Source organism: Nomascus leucogenys, chromosome 21, assembly GCF_006542625.1.
Source record: "Nomascus leucogenys isolate Asia chromosome 21, Asia_NLE_v1, whole genome shotgun sequence".
Classification (NCBI taxonomy): Eukaryota; Metazoa; Chordata; class Mammalia; order Primates; family Hylobatidae; genus Nomascus; species Nomascus leucogenys.
The window spans coordinates 69,284,786-69,297,948 of record NC_044401.1 but is presented as its reverse complement, the minus strand read 5'-3'; the positions used below and the strand labels follow the sequence as shown (position 1 = coordinate 69,297,948).

Sequence of the window (13,163 nt, the reverse complement as noted above, 5' to 3'; positions counted from 1 at the left end):
CTCTGGAGGCTGGGGCCAGAGAATGGCATGAACCCGGGAGGCGGAGCTTGCAGTCAGCCGAGATCACACTACTGTACTCCAGCCTGGACCACAGAGCGAGATTCTGTCTCAAAAAAAAAATCAAATAAATAAAAATAAAAAGAAAAGAAAAGAAAAGAAATTTTCTTGGGCCAAGCACGGTGGCTCACGCCTGTAATCCCAGCACTTTGGGAGGCCGAGGCAGGGAGATCACTTGAGCCCAGGAGTTGGAGACCAGCCCAGGCGACATGGCAAAACTCCGTCTCTACTAAAAATACAAAAATTAGCCAGGTGTGATGGTGCACACCTGTAGTCCCAGCTACTTAGGAGGACGAGGCATGAGAATCGCTTGAACCCCTGAGATGGAGGCTGAGACAGCATCACTGTACTCCAGACTGGGTAACAGAGCAAGACTCTCTCTCAAAGAAAAAAAATGAAACAAACAAACCAAAAAAAAAAAAACAAAAACAGAAACAACGAAACAAAAAAAAAGAAAGAAAAAAGAAGAATATTTCTTAAGTAAAAACTGGAATCATTTTGTATGGTCTTTTGAAAATTACATTTTGAAATTAAAAGCACATTTTGAGTAGAGATTTTTTTTCAAATCTGATTTCTATATTCAGGTTCCAACAAACAAACAGTATCAGGAGCCAAACAACCCAGGCACCTCCACCCTACTGTGGAGTTTTCTGGAAAAGCTTTCAACAAAGGAGTCTGAACAGTAAATGGCACTTGTCTAATTTTTACACTGTGCTTTAGAAACCCAGGAAGGAGGCCCACGGCACTCCAGAATTGAAGAATCACACAGCACCATACCAGGTTAACAGCAGGTTTCAATTCTTTTGCCCCCAAAGCATGTAACTAAAGAGCAACCGCTGACTTAACTTTGCAGCGCCCATAAGCAGTACTGTATCTGTTTCTTCACAAAGAACAAACTAACTTGATTTTTGTGGAAGTTAAATTGCCAACATCATATTGAGTTAAAGAGAAACAAAACAAAAATCAGAAGTTTCAGCCCATGCTGTATCTTTAAAAAAAATACATCCTTTGACCCTAAATAGATTAAAATCAAGGACGATTAGTCTTCACCACCTCCTCCCTCCCACCACCATCAACATCATGCACTAGCTATATTTTCCAGGCCAGTTTCTTCATGGTAAAACACTTTCTCATGAGACTGCCTGTGGTCAAGGCTGACTATGTCACAGGAAAAAATGCTTCTCATGATCTCTAGATCATAGCGCTTCCAGGTCTAGCCTGAGCATTAAATACAGACACACCCGGAAATTGTAAACGATTTTAACAACAGGGCATTTTCCCACCTCAAAAGTGGGATAATCTTTGCAGCCTACCTATGTCCCTGGGGTGTTCTGAGTATTAACAAGTTAGCATTAGTCAGGCACTTTGATTTCTACAGACAAAGGGCTCTGTATAAATACAAAGTATGATTATCCAACCCTTTTGGAGGATATGATTTGGAGTATGATTATCCAACGCCTTTTGGAGAGAGGCGGAAAGGCCACTGCTTCCATCGTTGTCTTCTCAAGAGCAAAGCAACCTCCTAGTTATCTGCGGGGCAATACTCGTGAAAGTTGCACTGTATCTGAGCCTCTGCTGCACCGTTCCCTTATATAGTCAAGGAAGAGGGAATCCCTTCTGTGTGCATATTTTCAATTCACATTCCAAAACAGTATAGGCAATGAAACAGATTTTCAGCTGTGATTTATAGGTCTTGAAACGACTAGGCCAGGCACTGTGCTAGAATCACGCACATCACTTCTTCAGGATGTGGAGAAGCAAGGAAGCCTCTACAGAAAATCATGTTCCTGTATTTAAAGAATGTGCCAGTATGCGCACATACATCAGTGAATGCCTACATATTAAGAATGATTTCACAAAGCCATGCAAACCCCACCTGAGAACTAAAAAAAAACCGTAAATTTTAAATCTAAATTTAATATAGATTTGAGCCTTTCCCTTGGCCTCTGGAGGAATCAATTTGAGATAATGACAACCTTGAAGATAATGAATTAGGTTACATCATATTAAAGACTAGAAGGTATTTCTGAGGGACACAGACATATAAGTAGACTCTGTATTACAGCACCTGCCTAACATCTTTAAAGAGAGGGGCAAAATGTTGGCCTCTGATAAATTACGTTGTACCCTAGCCACAGACACTATGGTATACTTTCCTTTAGTTGAGCTATTCATGTTTAGCTTTAAACATCAGAATATAGCCTTCAACAAAACGGTCAGAGCCACTGGTTTGTCCAATGGTATTATTATTTAAAACACACACACATACACCACACAGTCGAGCTACTGAGGCAGGCATTCCTAAGTGAACTGTCTAGAAAAAGCTAAACTAATGAACAAAGTAATCCTGGGAAATCCTGTCCCATAAAACCATTAGTTGCAATAGGCTAATTCTCAATAAAAAGCCTGGCAAATTCTCAGAAGGCAAAAAGCCTCCTGAGCCTTAAGGGTTAACTCACTTGCCTTAAAAAAAAAAAAGACACATATAATTTCCTTTTATCATAAAACAATGCATTTATTATTTTCTGTATATCTGTTAAAGGGCATGGCTTTCGGAGTGGAAAACAAAACAGAACTTGGTCACATGTTTATTTGCTTCAGCTACTCCCTTCCCCTTCTGATAAATAATCAAACATGCCATCCAGAAAAAACAAAACCAGCGAGCTGGGAAATTTGATGGTCATCAAACAGACTGAGATACCAAGAAAAGCAGCCCACTGTTCCCACACTGAATTTTCGGCCCCCACACCTACACTAACATCTGAGTAAATACCTTCAGTCACTCTTTCCATTTTCCCTGCAATTACTCCTACTGTTAAACAAATTGTCCTTAAGGCAGTCGCAAACATCTTATTTTTTTCTTGCAAAAGAGAACAACTTCTGAACATTCAAAAAAGCCACCATAGCCATAGCAATACACACACATACATACAATTATTTTATGTATTTAAATGTTTCTTCTATCAGAGGTTGGGACAACCCCAGAGGATATTTCTTTCTCTATTCTAATAGATGCTGTTTTAGACACTAAAATTTAAAAATATTTAGACTGCGGACTAGCAAACAAGGTTCACAGTAGTAACAATTCTCTTAAGATCAAAAGAGCTAATTTTCCATTTCCTGTCTATTCCCTGACCACTATATAGTTAAAAAAGAAAATATTAACACCTGGCTTACCAATTAAACTGAAGTTGGGGGTCAGGGAAGGGGGGTGTGGAGGGAGGGGAGAGAGGCAAAAGGAGTGACTACAGACAGGAAAAGGTGGAACCTTTTTCAAAAATGTCAAGCCATGTGTTTAAAAAGTCATTTCAACAGAAAGGACTAAGAGAGCCGTTAGATCGCTCTTCTCCTCAGAGCCAGGAGGCAGCACCAGTCCAAGGGCTTTTCCTGCCATACTGATTATCCACAAGGAAAATTTAGAAAAGAGCCTTCCAACATCAAAGTCAGCAACCATCACAGAAAGTGAGGCAGGCTTTCCCTTTCCCTCTGCAGCCCACTCCGTTGAAACAATAGGAATATGAATGAGATAATGACCGTGTGCGTTTCAGCAGTCTGACTTTTATTGGCATGAAATTGGTACAAATATTATCAAGACTGATTCACAAATGATGACGGTGTCGTGATGCAAACATCAGGGGACAATTCTGTAGATGCATAATTACAAAGGCACCATCCCCACATTCTCTTACTACTTGTGATAACAGGAAGAAAAAGAAGGCAACATGAAACAATGTCACAGTAAGCAGAGAGAGGTTCCAATCTACGTTCAGCCTATAAAACTATCCTGACACCACCCGGCTGCTTACTTAGCTGATTATATCCAAAGACATATTTGAAAGCAAGAGTGAATTAAACAAGGAGTTAGAAGGAAACGGTCCTCTCAAATCTCTAAAAAGAAAAAAGCCTCTGATGGAGAGAGGAGGGAAGGGGGAGGAAAAAAAGCAGTAAACAAGTTGGATCATCTTATTTCGCCCTTCAGAGAATGTCTGCACAAGAATGGATCCCTAGTTTAAAAGTTTAACCCAGCAAAAAAATGTTTCTTTTTCTCTGGACACTTACAGAGAAAATGAAGAGTTTGGCGAAGGGAGCCCGTACTGTCTGCCTTTGGATTTCCGTCTTCTTGCTGTAGATGGGTTCTGGCTGTTTCTGCGAAGCGGGGGTTGCCGAGTGGTAAAAAAGATGTTTGAATAAACAGGAAGTACTGTGCGGCTGAAGCACACTCGAAGAGAAAACACACTGGAACATTGCCCTTTGTAGGCAACCTCAGGGAGGTTTGCCTCCACAGTAGCTGGCTGGGCTCTCACTAAATGACAAAGAAACCACAAGAATTCCTCAAGTAATTCTTCACTTTCAAAGTTGAAAGATCAGTTGGAGCTTGCAGGTAATTTTCAAAGTTGCATTTAGCACTTAAAGAAATCTATTAATGCCACACGTATCTAAACCGCTCCAGGTCTGCAAGCAGCGACACAGCACACGCAGTGCGCCCTGGCTAGACCAAGCCCTAGCCAAACACAGCTCATTCACGCAGACAAATACACACCAACAGGGTTTCGGGAAACCTGCTCTTGAGATATTTTTGTGGTGACATTTACATAGGCAGGATGCTTTAAGAGAAAAAAAAAAGAAGAAGAAGAAAATTCAGATTTTGCAGACTTTAGAGGATTTTGTCACATGTATTTTTAAAGAACACATCGTCCCGTATTCCAGGGATATGCCCTGGATCTGGCTTTGACTGGCTGTGCTTTACATTTTCTTTATCCACCATCAACCAAACTACCTGTTTATCTCCAGATGCCTAGCTTGCCTACTGGAACACTCCTTAACCCGCCCCAAAATGATTATCACAGTCTTGTCTTCCATCACCGAAGTAATTCAGCAGATACTGTAAAGAAAAGTAAACTGCTGAAGGCACAGCAAGTCAGCTTGAAAAATAGGAGGAAGAGTTGAACACCCATATACAATAACAAAAAAAAAAAAAAAGGAGGAAGAAAAGGATTCCTTCTGAAAATGTATTGCTCTTGTGGCAATGTTCTTCTGCCACGGAAGCTACTGATTTGTTATTTAGCATGGAATGCTGGACTGTCTGTCATCCAGGTGCTAATACTCGGCTAAAATAACTCATTGGGAGCTGTCAGTGGGATGTTTACATAGGCCCCAATCTTTTCTTCATAGAAGGAAATTTTTTACTGGAATTCATCTTCTTTTGATCTCACATTCAAAGCAACGGCAGCTTGATAGACATTCAAGTCTGAAAGCAAATCCAGACGCTGAAGATAAACCGCCAGAAAATGACAGGCAGAAGCATCTAAAGCTTATAAAAATGAAGAGAACAGCATGTCGCCTGAGTATTACAATAGCAGAAATCAAGAGACATATTAGGTGGAACTGATCAGCCACAAAAACAGTTCAAAAGGCAGATCATAGAAACAGAAGACTAGGCTGGGGGAAAAAATGGGAAAGATCTGGTTTACTGCCTCATCTCCCTTCTGAGTCTCACAGTGCTTCCACGCCTGCCTTCTCCACTTTGGGGAGGGGTGGAGTATCCAATGCAAATGTTCCTCTCTAACTCAGCTGGTCCAGTTAGAGACCAGGAAATGATTTCCTAGCAATCCCTTTTCAAGGGGCAGGAGAAAAAGGCAGACTCTTACCTTGCTCAGTGTCCAAAATGCTGCATTTTATTAGCATCCCCTGCAGCTGCTCTGCGTTGCAGTATCAAAAGGCACACAGCCTGGGCGCCATGAAAGTGGGCGGTCAGGAAAACCATCTCTCAACAGAAGAGCTATAAGTAGTTCGAGATGGGGCTAGAGAGCTCTAAGCAGTCCAGTTCCCTAAAATGGCTAGTTATGGAATGAACACAAATGTTCCAGCCTCAGTCACACAAATAGATGTGTTCTGTCCTACAGATATGTAACTGCTTAACACCTAGTAGCTTTTAAGCCAACTAGGGCAGTTCTGTAAAGGAATTATCACAACTTTCTCAGAGACATGCAATTAAAAAAAATAAAGCCTCTTATTTTCAATAAAGTCAGTGCATACAATGAAATAGTAATTCTCCCAACAATTTTGTTCTTAAAAGCTGTTTGTTAACAAACAGTGAATGTGAACAGGCAGCATCAGGTTAAAGGGCAACAGAATTCCACATTATAATTTAGCCTGCGGTTATTCCTGATTGCAAGCACCCTCTGGGACTGCAAAGCAAGATCTTCTTTTGCAGCACGCTTGGATTTTTAAAATTAGTGCCCCTCCTTTTTTGCATAATAAACCAACATTAAAATATGGATTAAAAAATGTACAAACCAATTTTTAAAAGCTGTAATCAGTTTAGCATTTGCCTTGTGCAAACGAGTCCCGGGTAACTAAGTTATAAATGCAAAAAACAAACAAACAAAGCCAAAGCCCTACTGGATCCTAAGAGTGTTTTTTCAAGACACCTCTGCCATGCCCATACAGCTATCAGATGTGCTAAAGTCGATGATTTTCCTTTGAACTGTACTAGTTCAATCTGTGAAAGTCACCACGGTTGTTCTCTAACCATAAAAAAAAAAAAAAAAAGCAAACAAACACTGTTGCTTTCAACACTTACTCCAAACATCTCCCAACTAAATATTCCATGTTGTTGCAATTGTTAGATTTACAAAAAACACAGAAAGGTTTGCCGTGAAAAGCGAAATGCAAATTCCCTTATACGTTATAAAATATGTTCTTCCTCTACAAAGAATGCTGCCACCACCGCTGTGATGCAAGCAGCAGCAACACTCCATTTCTCATGGCCATTCTTGAAGTCTTTTTAAAAAAATCTGCCACGTATAAAGACCTTCATTAGTGTAATTAAATGACTGTTGGGTTTTTGTGATATAAACAACTTTTGATATGTCATTTAAAAACCTCATAATAACATCATTAAAGGGCCACCATTTTTAAAAGGGAAATTGTCTGCTCAGGGCCATGGAATAGTCGTCTCGCTCTGGGCCTCTTCCTCCTCTCCCTTTCAGACTTCTCCTGGACTTGAATGTCACCATAGACCTTGAATCCTTGAATGTGAAATGGCTTCACGCTAATTGCTCTAATTGCTTGAAGATGTGCAGGCAGGTGAAACCTGATCCCCGTGGCCATTGTAGAGACCAAGAACAACACGGGAATGTTTACACAGTGGTTTGATTTTAATAGACAGAAGGGCTGAGTTTAAGACAGCAAAAACACAGCTAATAGGTGACCTCTTAATGTAGTCCTCCTCTAAATAAAAAAAAAAAAAAAGGACACACAACAAAATACAATTTCATGTTCTAAAAGGCAACGTCCTAAATACCAAGGTTATTTGCTTGACTCTTGGAGTTGAGTACACGTTACACTGCACCTGACATTTTATACCCGAAAGTCTACCCCGAGTATGTGTGTGTGTGTGTGATGTTTTTTTTTACTTTAAAACAAAAAAGCTCTTTATATGTCAGTCACCTCACAAACAGATTATGACTCTACGGTATTTCCCAGTAAGTGCATTCATTTAAATTTTAAATTGAATATTTTTCACAGCTGTAATACTCCTTGTCCCTTAAACGGGAAGGCTTGGATGTGTCCTTGTTTATTCCTTTGCCTCTTCTGTCCCCACCCCCATTTATGGAATTCTTGACCCTTGTCCATTTCTTGATTGCAGTTGAAGTTGAGCCCAAACCCTCTCACACTGGTGCTTCAGACATTTGTCTGAAGGCTTTCAGTATCTTGTTTCTTTGTTGCTGTGTGGGACTGTGGTCTGCTTCTACCTAGAGAGACTAAGGTGGCCGTTAGAGCAGCCAAAATGGTTACTCAAAAACAGTGGCTATTCTCCTTGATATTTTAACAACTTGGAATGGACACCAAGGTTTAACGATGGCTTCCCAGGGCCCTCTCTTAACAGGGCACAAATGTAACCAAGGCTGGACAAGAAATACATGATAGCAAGGCCAAGAGAAAAATACAGCAGCACCTCCAAGGTATCATTAACAAAAGGAAACCCACAAAGATTGGGGGAAGTGTTAGACAGGTATTGAGATAGGTAGGTAGGCAGATAGACAGATAGCTCAAGGATCCAAATGAATAGGAGCATTTCATACATAGCCAAGGAAATACTGCTAAACAGAAAATGAAAATGAAACATATACTACAGTAGGAAAAAATACAGCAAAACAATGGAATTATTTTAAGGTTAAGCTGGGCAATTAAAGCCAATGATACACCTTGTAAATGAGAACAGAGAAGCACGAAATAGCCCATACAGCTGGGAGTATTGTCTAACTACTGCTCTGCCAAGTTATGCTGTATAGTAAGTTCTGATGGTGAAAAAATACAAAATGCAGCAGAAGTGGGGAAAAGTCCTCTCAAACCTATAAAAACTTTAACTATATAAGCTAAGTAATAAATATAGGTGCTTCCTTTCCTGGACTATTTGTCCCCCTGGACACTGAAAGACAAAATAATGAAACAAAAATAACTGCATAGAACTTCCCTTTGAATCACAGCCACCTCACATACATTTCTAGACAATCCTACCTTCTTCTAAAAGTTATAATCCCTGGCCAGGCACGGTGGCTCATGCCTGTCATCCCAGCACTTTGGGAGGCCAAGGTGGGCAGATCACAAGGTCACAAGAGATCGAGACCAGCCTGGACAACATGGTGAAACCCCATCTCTACTAAAAATACAAAAATTAGCTGGGCGTGGTGATGCGTGCCTGTAGTCCCAGCTGCTTGGGAGGCTAAGGCAGGAGAATCGCTTGAACCTGGGAGGTGGAGGTTGCAGTGAGCCGAGATCGCACCACTGCACTCCAGCCTGGCGACAGTGAGACTCCGTCTCAAAAAAAAAAAGTTATAATCCCCTATTAAGAAGAAATGTCCTTCCCTCTGAAAAAGGAGGGGGGACCAATATCCATTTGTACATGTAAAGATTAAGTATAAACCAGTCCAAGCCAGTGAGAGGAACACAGAGGAAAAAAGTAAACAGGCCCCTACCCCCTACTCCCAAAATAGTTCCCCTTTGAAAGTTCTAAGCGGTGAGTGCCTGGTACCGAGGGCTGCCCTGTTCCTTGGAGGGGTCAGCAAAGCTATGCTAAACTGACAGGTTCAGTTTACAGCAGGCCAGAACTTTGTTTGGATATACTGGCCTTGTTCACCGCCAGCTTAACAACAGATGGCTAGAAAACTTTCATTATGTTGCACAGGACTGAACTGCAAACAACCCAGAAAACTGTGAAAAGTTTAACTCCCTCTGAACCAATGTGCCAAACCAGGGCCTGCCCAGAGCCAGTGAACCAGCTTAGGGCCAAGGGGACTGTGGAAGTGATGGTTAAAATAACACTGCCCAAGTCGAGTCAAAGCACCTTTCCAGGCTCCAAAACGGCAGCGACCCACCCAAATCTTTATTTAACTCTTCAAGGGCCAGGCCATATAAGGAGTTGCATCGACCATGCCTTCTTTACTTTTCCAAAATGTGCTGTCAGACTTTCCCTCCCTTTGGAGAAAGAAAATCTTCCTCCAGACAATTCCCAGTCCTCAAGCTCCCATCCTGCCTTCCCTTCTCCTGGAAGTTGGGAGCACAGGACCAAATTGCCTCACCCTAACGCCCAGAGTTAAATATGATTTATCTAAATCTGTTTATAATTTAAATATTCATTAAGTAGATTCAATCACATGAACCCTAATATCTCCTAATGCTCTGAGACAGGTTATAAATGCACCTTTGAAGGTTTAATTCAATTGGCAATCTGAGAAGTCTTATCACTGGAAATGTGTTATTTTCATATTATTCAAGAAATGAACAAATGTGTTTTCCACAAATGTATTTTAGAAGCTACCCTTTCCTGTTATTGAAAGAAAATTGTGTTTATTACTCCTTTAGCATAGTGTAAACTCATAAACGTCAACAGAGAGTACAAGGAAAACTGTCAACTAAATATTGTTTCCTTCATGAGCTGTTCTTCCAAGTCAATTACGCCTTTCAACTTCTGGGGCATTGTATGATAAACTGGCAGTAAAAATCATTCACATTAATATACCATGGTGCCTTGCCTGCAAAAGGTAATTAAAGAAGTAAATGACTCATAAGAATAGACATATTAGCTGCAAAATGAAAGGCAACTGAGCTGCCACATAAAAATATGTACCATTAAGATACTGCATTTTCATATTCCTGTAATCAGCTTCAGTAGACTAATGCTTATTTAATCCAGTTCTGTGCTAAGTCCACCAACAACTGTTTTTTGCTGTTTTCTCCTTGACTGAACATTATGAGAGCAGGTTTAGAATAAATACTGCAATGAGATTTTTGCATACTCAATTGAAGAACAGGTTTCTACATTTTAAAATCTATTTCTCTTTCTCTGAGAAATACAACATAAAAAAAGATTACTGGTGGAAAAAAATATATATGTATATTGCTAGCTAGACATGTCCCTTTAAATGGCAGAACATTTCAGTGAAATATTTGTTTCCATATTCACAATTTCTGACCTGTACCACTATCAGCATAAGGGTGTCATGCCTCCACTTGCCAGATCTCAGCTTCCTTTATGAAGCACTCCCTTTGGTTAATAATGTCTTCCATTAGCATTAGCAGGATGAGGGCAATTTATCCTTTGGCAGGGATGGAAAGAGAAGGCAAGATATGAGGAGGGGGTTAGCGTAGGGGGTGGTGGGAGAGTATCTCAGACATGCCTAGTGGCCTCTGAGTTCTTTTCCTTCCAGGGTGTTAGCTACCTGACTGGATAAACCCTTCTGAAAGAGAAGTGAATTGACCCTCTAAATAACTGCTCTATTTTCCAATCTCTGGCTTTCAAACTGACACTTTGCTCTCTTCTCCATATCCCTTTATATTTCAGCACATCCCTGCCAGCCCAGCCAAGGCACAGCAAAACATCCTCCATTCGGTCTGAGATTTTTCACTTCACTTGCTCACTTCTCTGCTGCGGGAACCTGATCTTAACCAGTGAGATGGGTCCACCATTTGTACTATTAATATTTTGGGGAACATTAGATGCATGAGGTTTCCTGGAGGCTGGAGAAATGCCTGTTCTGATTGTGGAAATCAGGGCTCTTTGTTGATAACTGATGCAGCCTAAAGCTTTTGTGGATCCAGTTTGGGAGTTTTAGCTTTCAAAACTCATGTAGCTCCTCCGATGTCCAATGCCAGCAGTGAAAATCAGCCTAGGGTATCTGGTCTTCTATCGTGTTTGTCAACAATTCGCCCACCTTCAATAACATCCGAATGCATCTGGATGGTGCCCACTAACCTATCAAAAAATCCAAAAGATAATTCTATCTATTTATTTATTTATTTATTTATTTTTATTATTTTTGGTGCAAGACCATGGGCTTTCAATAAAGGTAAAGTTCTAGATTTCTATACAAGTTGTGCCTTCTCCCTTTCCCTCCTCCTGTGAATATACAAATCTCTTTGACTTTAAAACTGATGAGCACCCACCAGCCAGGCCCTCAAGGACAGTGCAGGATGTGAGGATGGCCCTACAAGGACCCTCCGAGATATATTTATCTTTTCACAGTTCTCGGAACTGTGGAGAGCCTCTCAGATTTAGGCTGGATCTCTCCTTGTAATGTATTATTGCCTCAGTGTTTGAGCAGACACCACATGGAACCACAACTAATGAGCTCTAGTCCTTTTTCTAATTAAGGAACAAAGGTTCCTGTGTGCGCAGAATGGTGACGCTGTCTGGAGAACACACGTGGAGGAAGAAGCGAATGCTTCTAATTGCCTCAAAATGGGATTTTTAATATTTAGGAACATAATGGGATCGGGAAATAAGAACATTTTCAACATCCTTTATAAATAAGCCTTTACAAAATATTGTTAGCTGTTAATAATACATCATTATCAAAAATGGAAAGTCATGAATACAGTGCATGTAACCTTTGTATTCACGTGAATTAACCTATATGTACGAATACAATGATACATGAATTAGTTTTTAAAAACACATTAAAAAAAATAAAAGGCCCTCCTCTGAAAAAGAAAGGCGAGAAGGCAGCTCCTCTGAGCCTGATATTCCTCAGACCTTAGCAGATTAGGATTCAAACATGTAATTAAGAAAGATAACCCCAGTTTTTATAGTAATTAGGGGCTGTGGGAAATAGGATACTATCTCTCAAAAGTGTTACAAATATACCACACTTCTAAATAACCTGCAATGCTTGGAAAGTATACTCACTACCAAGGGCAAAGCTGCTATGCAGTGAGGCAACAGTAAATGACAGACTGGCGTTCAAGTCCATTAGCTGCTATGTGATAGGAGCACATTCACTGGCACGCGACCTGTGAAAAATCTTAGATCTCTTTAAATCTTTGAATTGGATTACTGCATTAATTCTTAAGAACTGCAATCCTTCAACCAAGTCAAATTACCCTCATTAACAGTGGAAAAACTGCCTCTGCAATAAGTTAAAAAAAAAGATATTTATTACCTATAATCACTTTCACATACTTCACCTAGAAATATGATGAACTGATGCCAGCAACTCTGAAAACAGCATCCTGGTTTCGCATATTAATTTGGGTTAAAATAAAAATACAAATGCAAGTATTTGCAGGCTATTTAAAATTTGTTTCACATCCACAGGAAATTTTCTTTTATGATTACAATCCTCAGATAAGACGTAAATAGCTCCATTTTGCAGGAGGGGAAATTGGGGCATACGTAGAGATACGGAGCCAGTTGTCTAAGTTTTCCCGGGCTAATTGGGGTAACACAGAATCTCCTGGTCCTCTGTTCTGGGCTCACACTGTCGAAATTAAATCAGAAATTCAGACTCATAATGGCACTGTAATACAATGCACTGACTTCTCTAAATCAAACTCAGTGAATTAAAAGGGAAGCAAAATAAATGAGAAGATAGGAATGCAGCTTTAGATGTAGAAATGATAACCACAGTAAATACTGCAACAAAAGCTGCCTCAATTCTTCCATCACCACATTTGCTATTACTGTTTAACCTGCCTTGAACATTCATTGAATTTAGAGTGATGAAAAAAAAAGAAAGAAATGTTAATTGATCTACTCTGCCCTTGTTACTCCCTAAAATGGTCTCATCTGAAATGTGATGACAGCTTGACTGACTTTGAACAAC

General features: G+C 40.2%; 1 protein-coding gene across 6 annotated transcripts in view; it reads right to left on the bottom strand.

The window, feature by feature from the left end:
• Nucleotides 1-5,820, bottom strand: part of FOXP1 (forkhead box P1) — a 177,612-nt gene extending 171,792 nt beyond the window's left edge. For 3 of the 6 annotated variants that reach the window (XM_030802008.1, XM_030802006.1, XM_030802007.1), the window contains exon 1: nt 4,117-4,997. In XM_030802008.1, the coding sequence (XP_030657868.1) occupies nt 4,117-4,302 (186 nt within the window). In that variant the 5' untranslated portion in view covers nt 4,303-4,997. Of the gene's footprint in view, nt 1-4,116; nt 4,998-5,705 lie in introns of those variants that run through there. The other 3 variants (XM_030802010.1, XM_030802009.1, XM_003264884.4) reach the window with 3 other exon arrangements.
• Nucleotides 5,821-13,163: the final 7,343 nt, after the last annotated feature.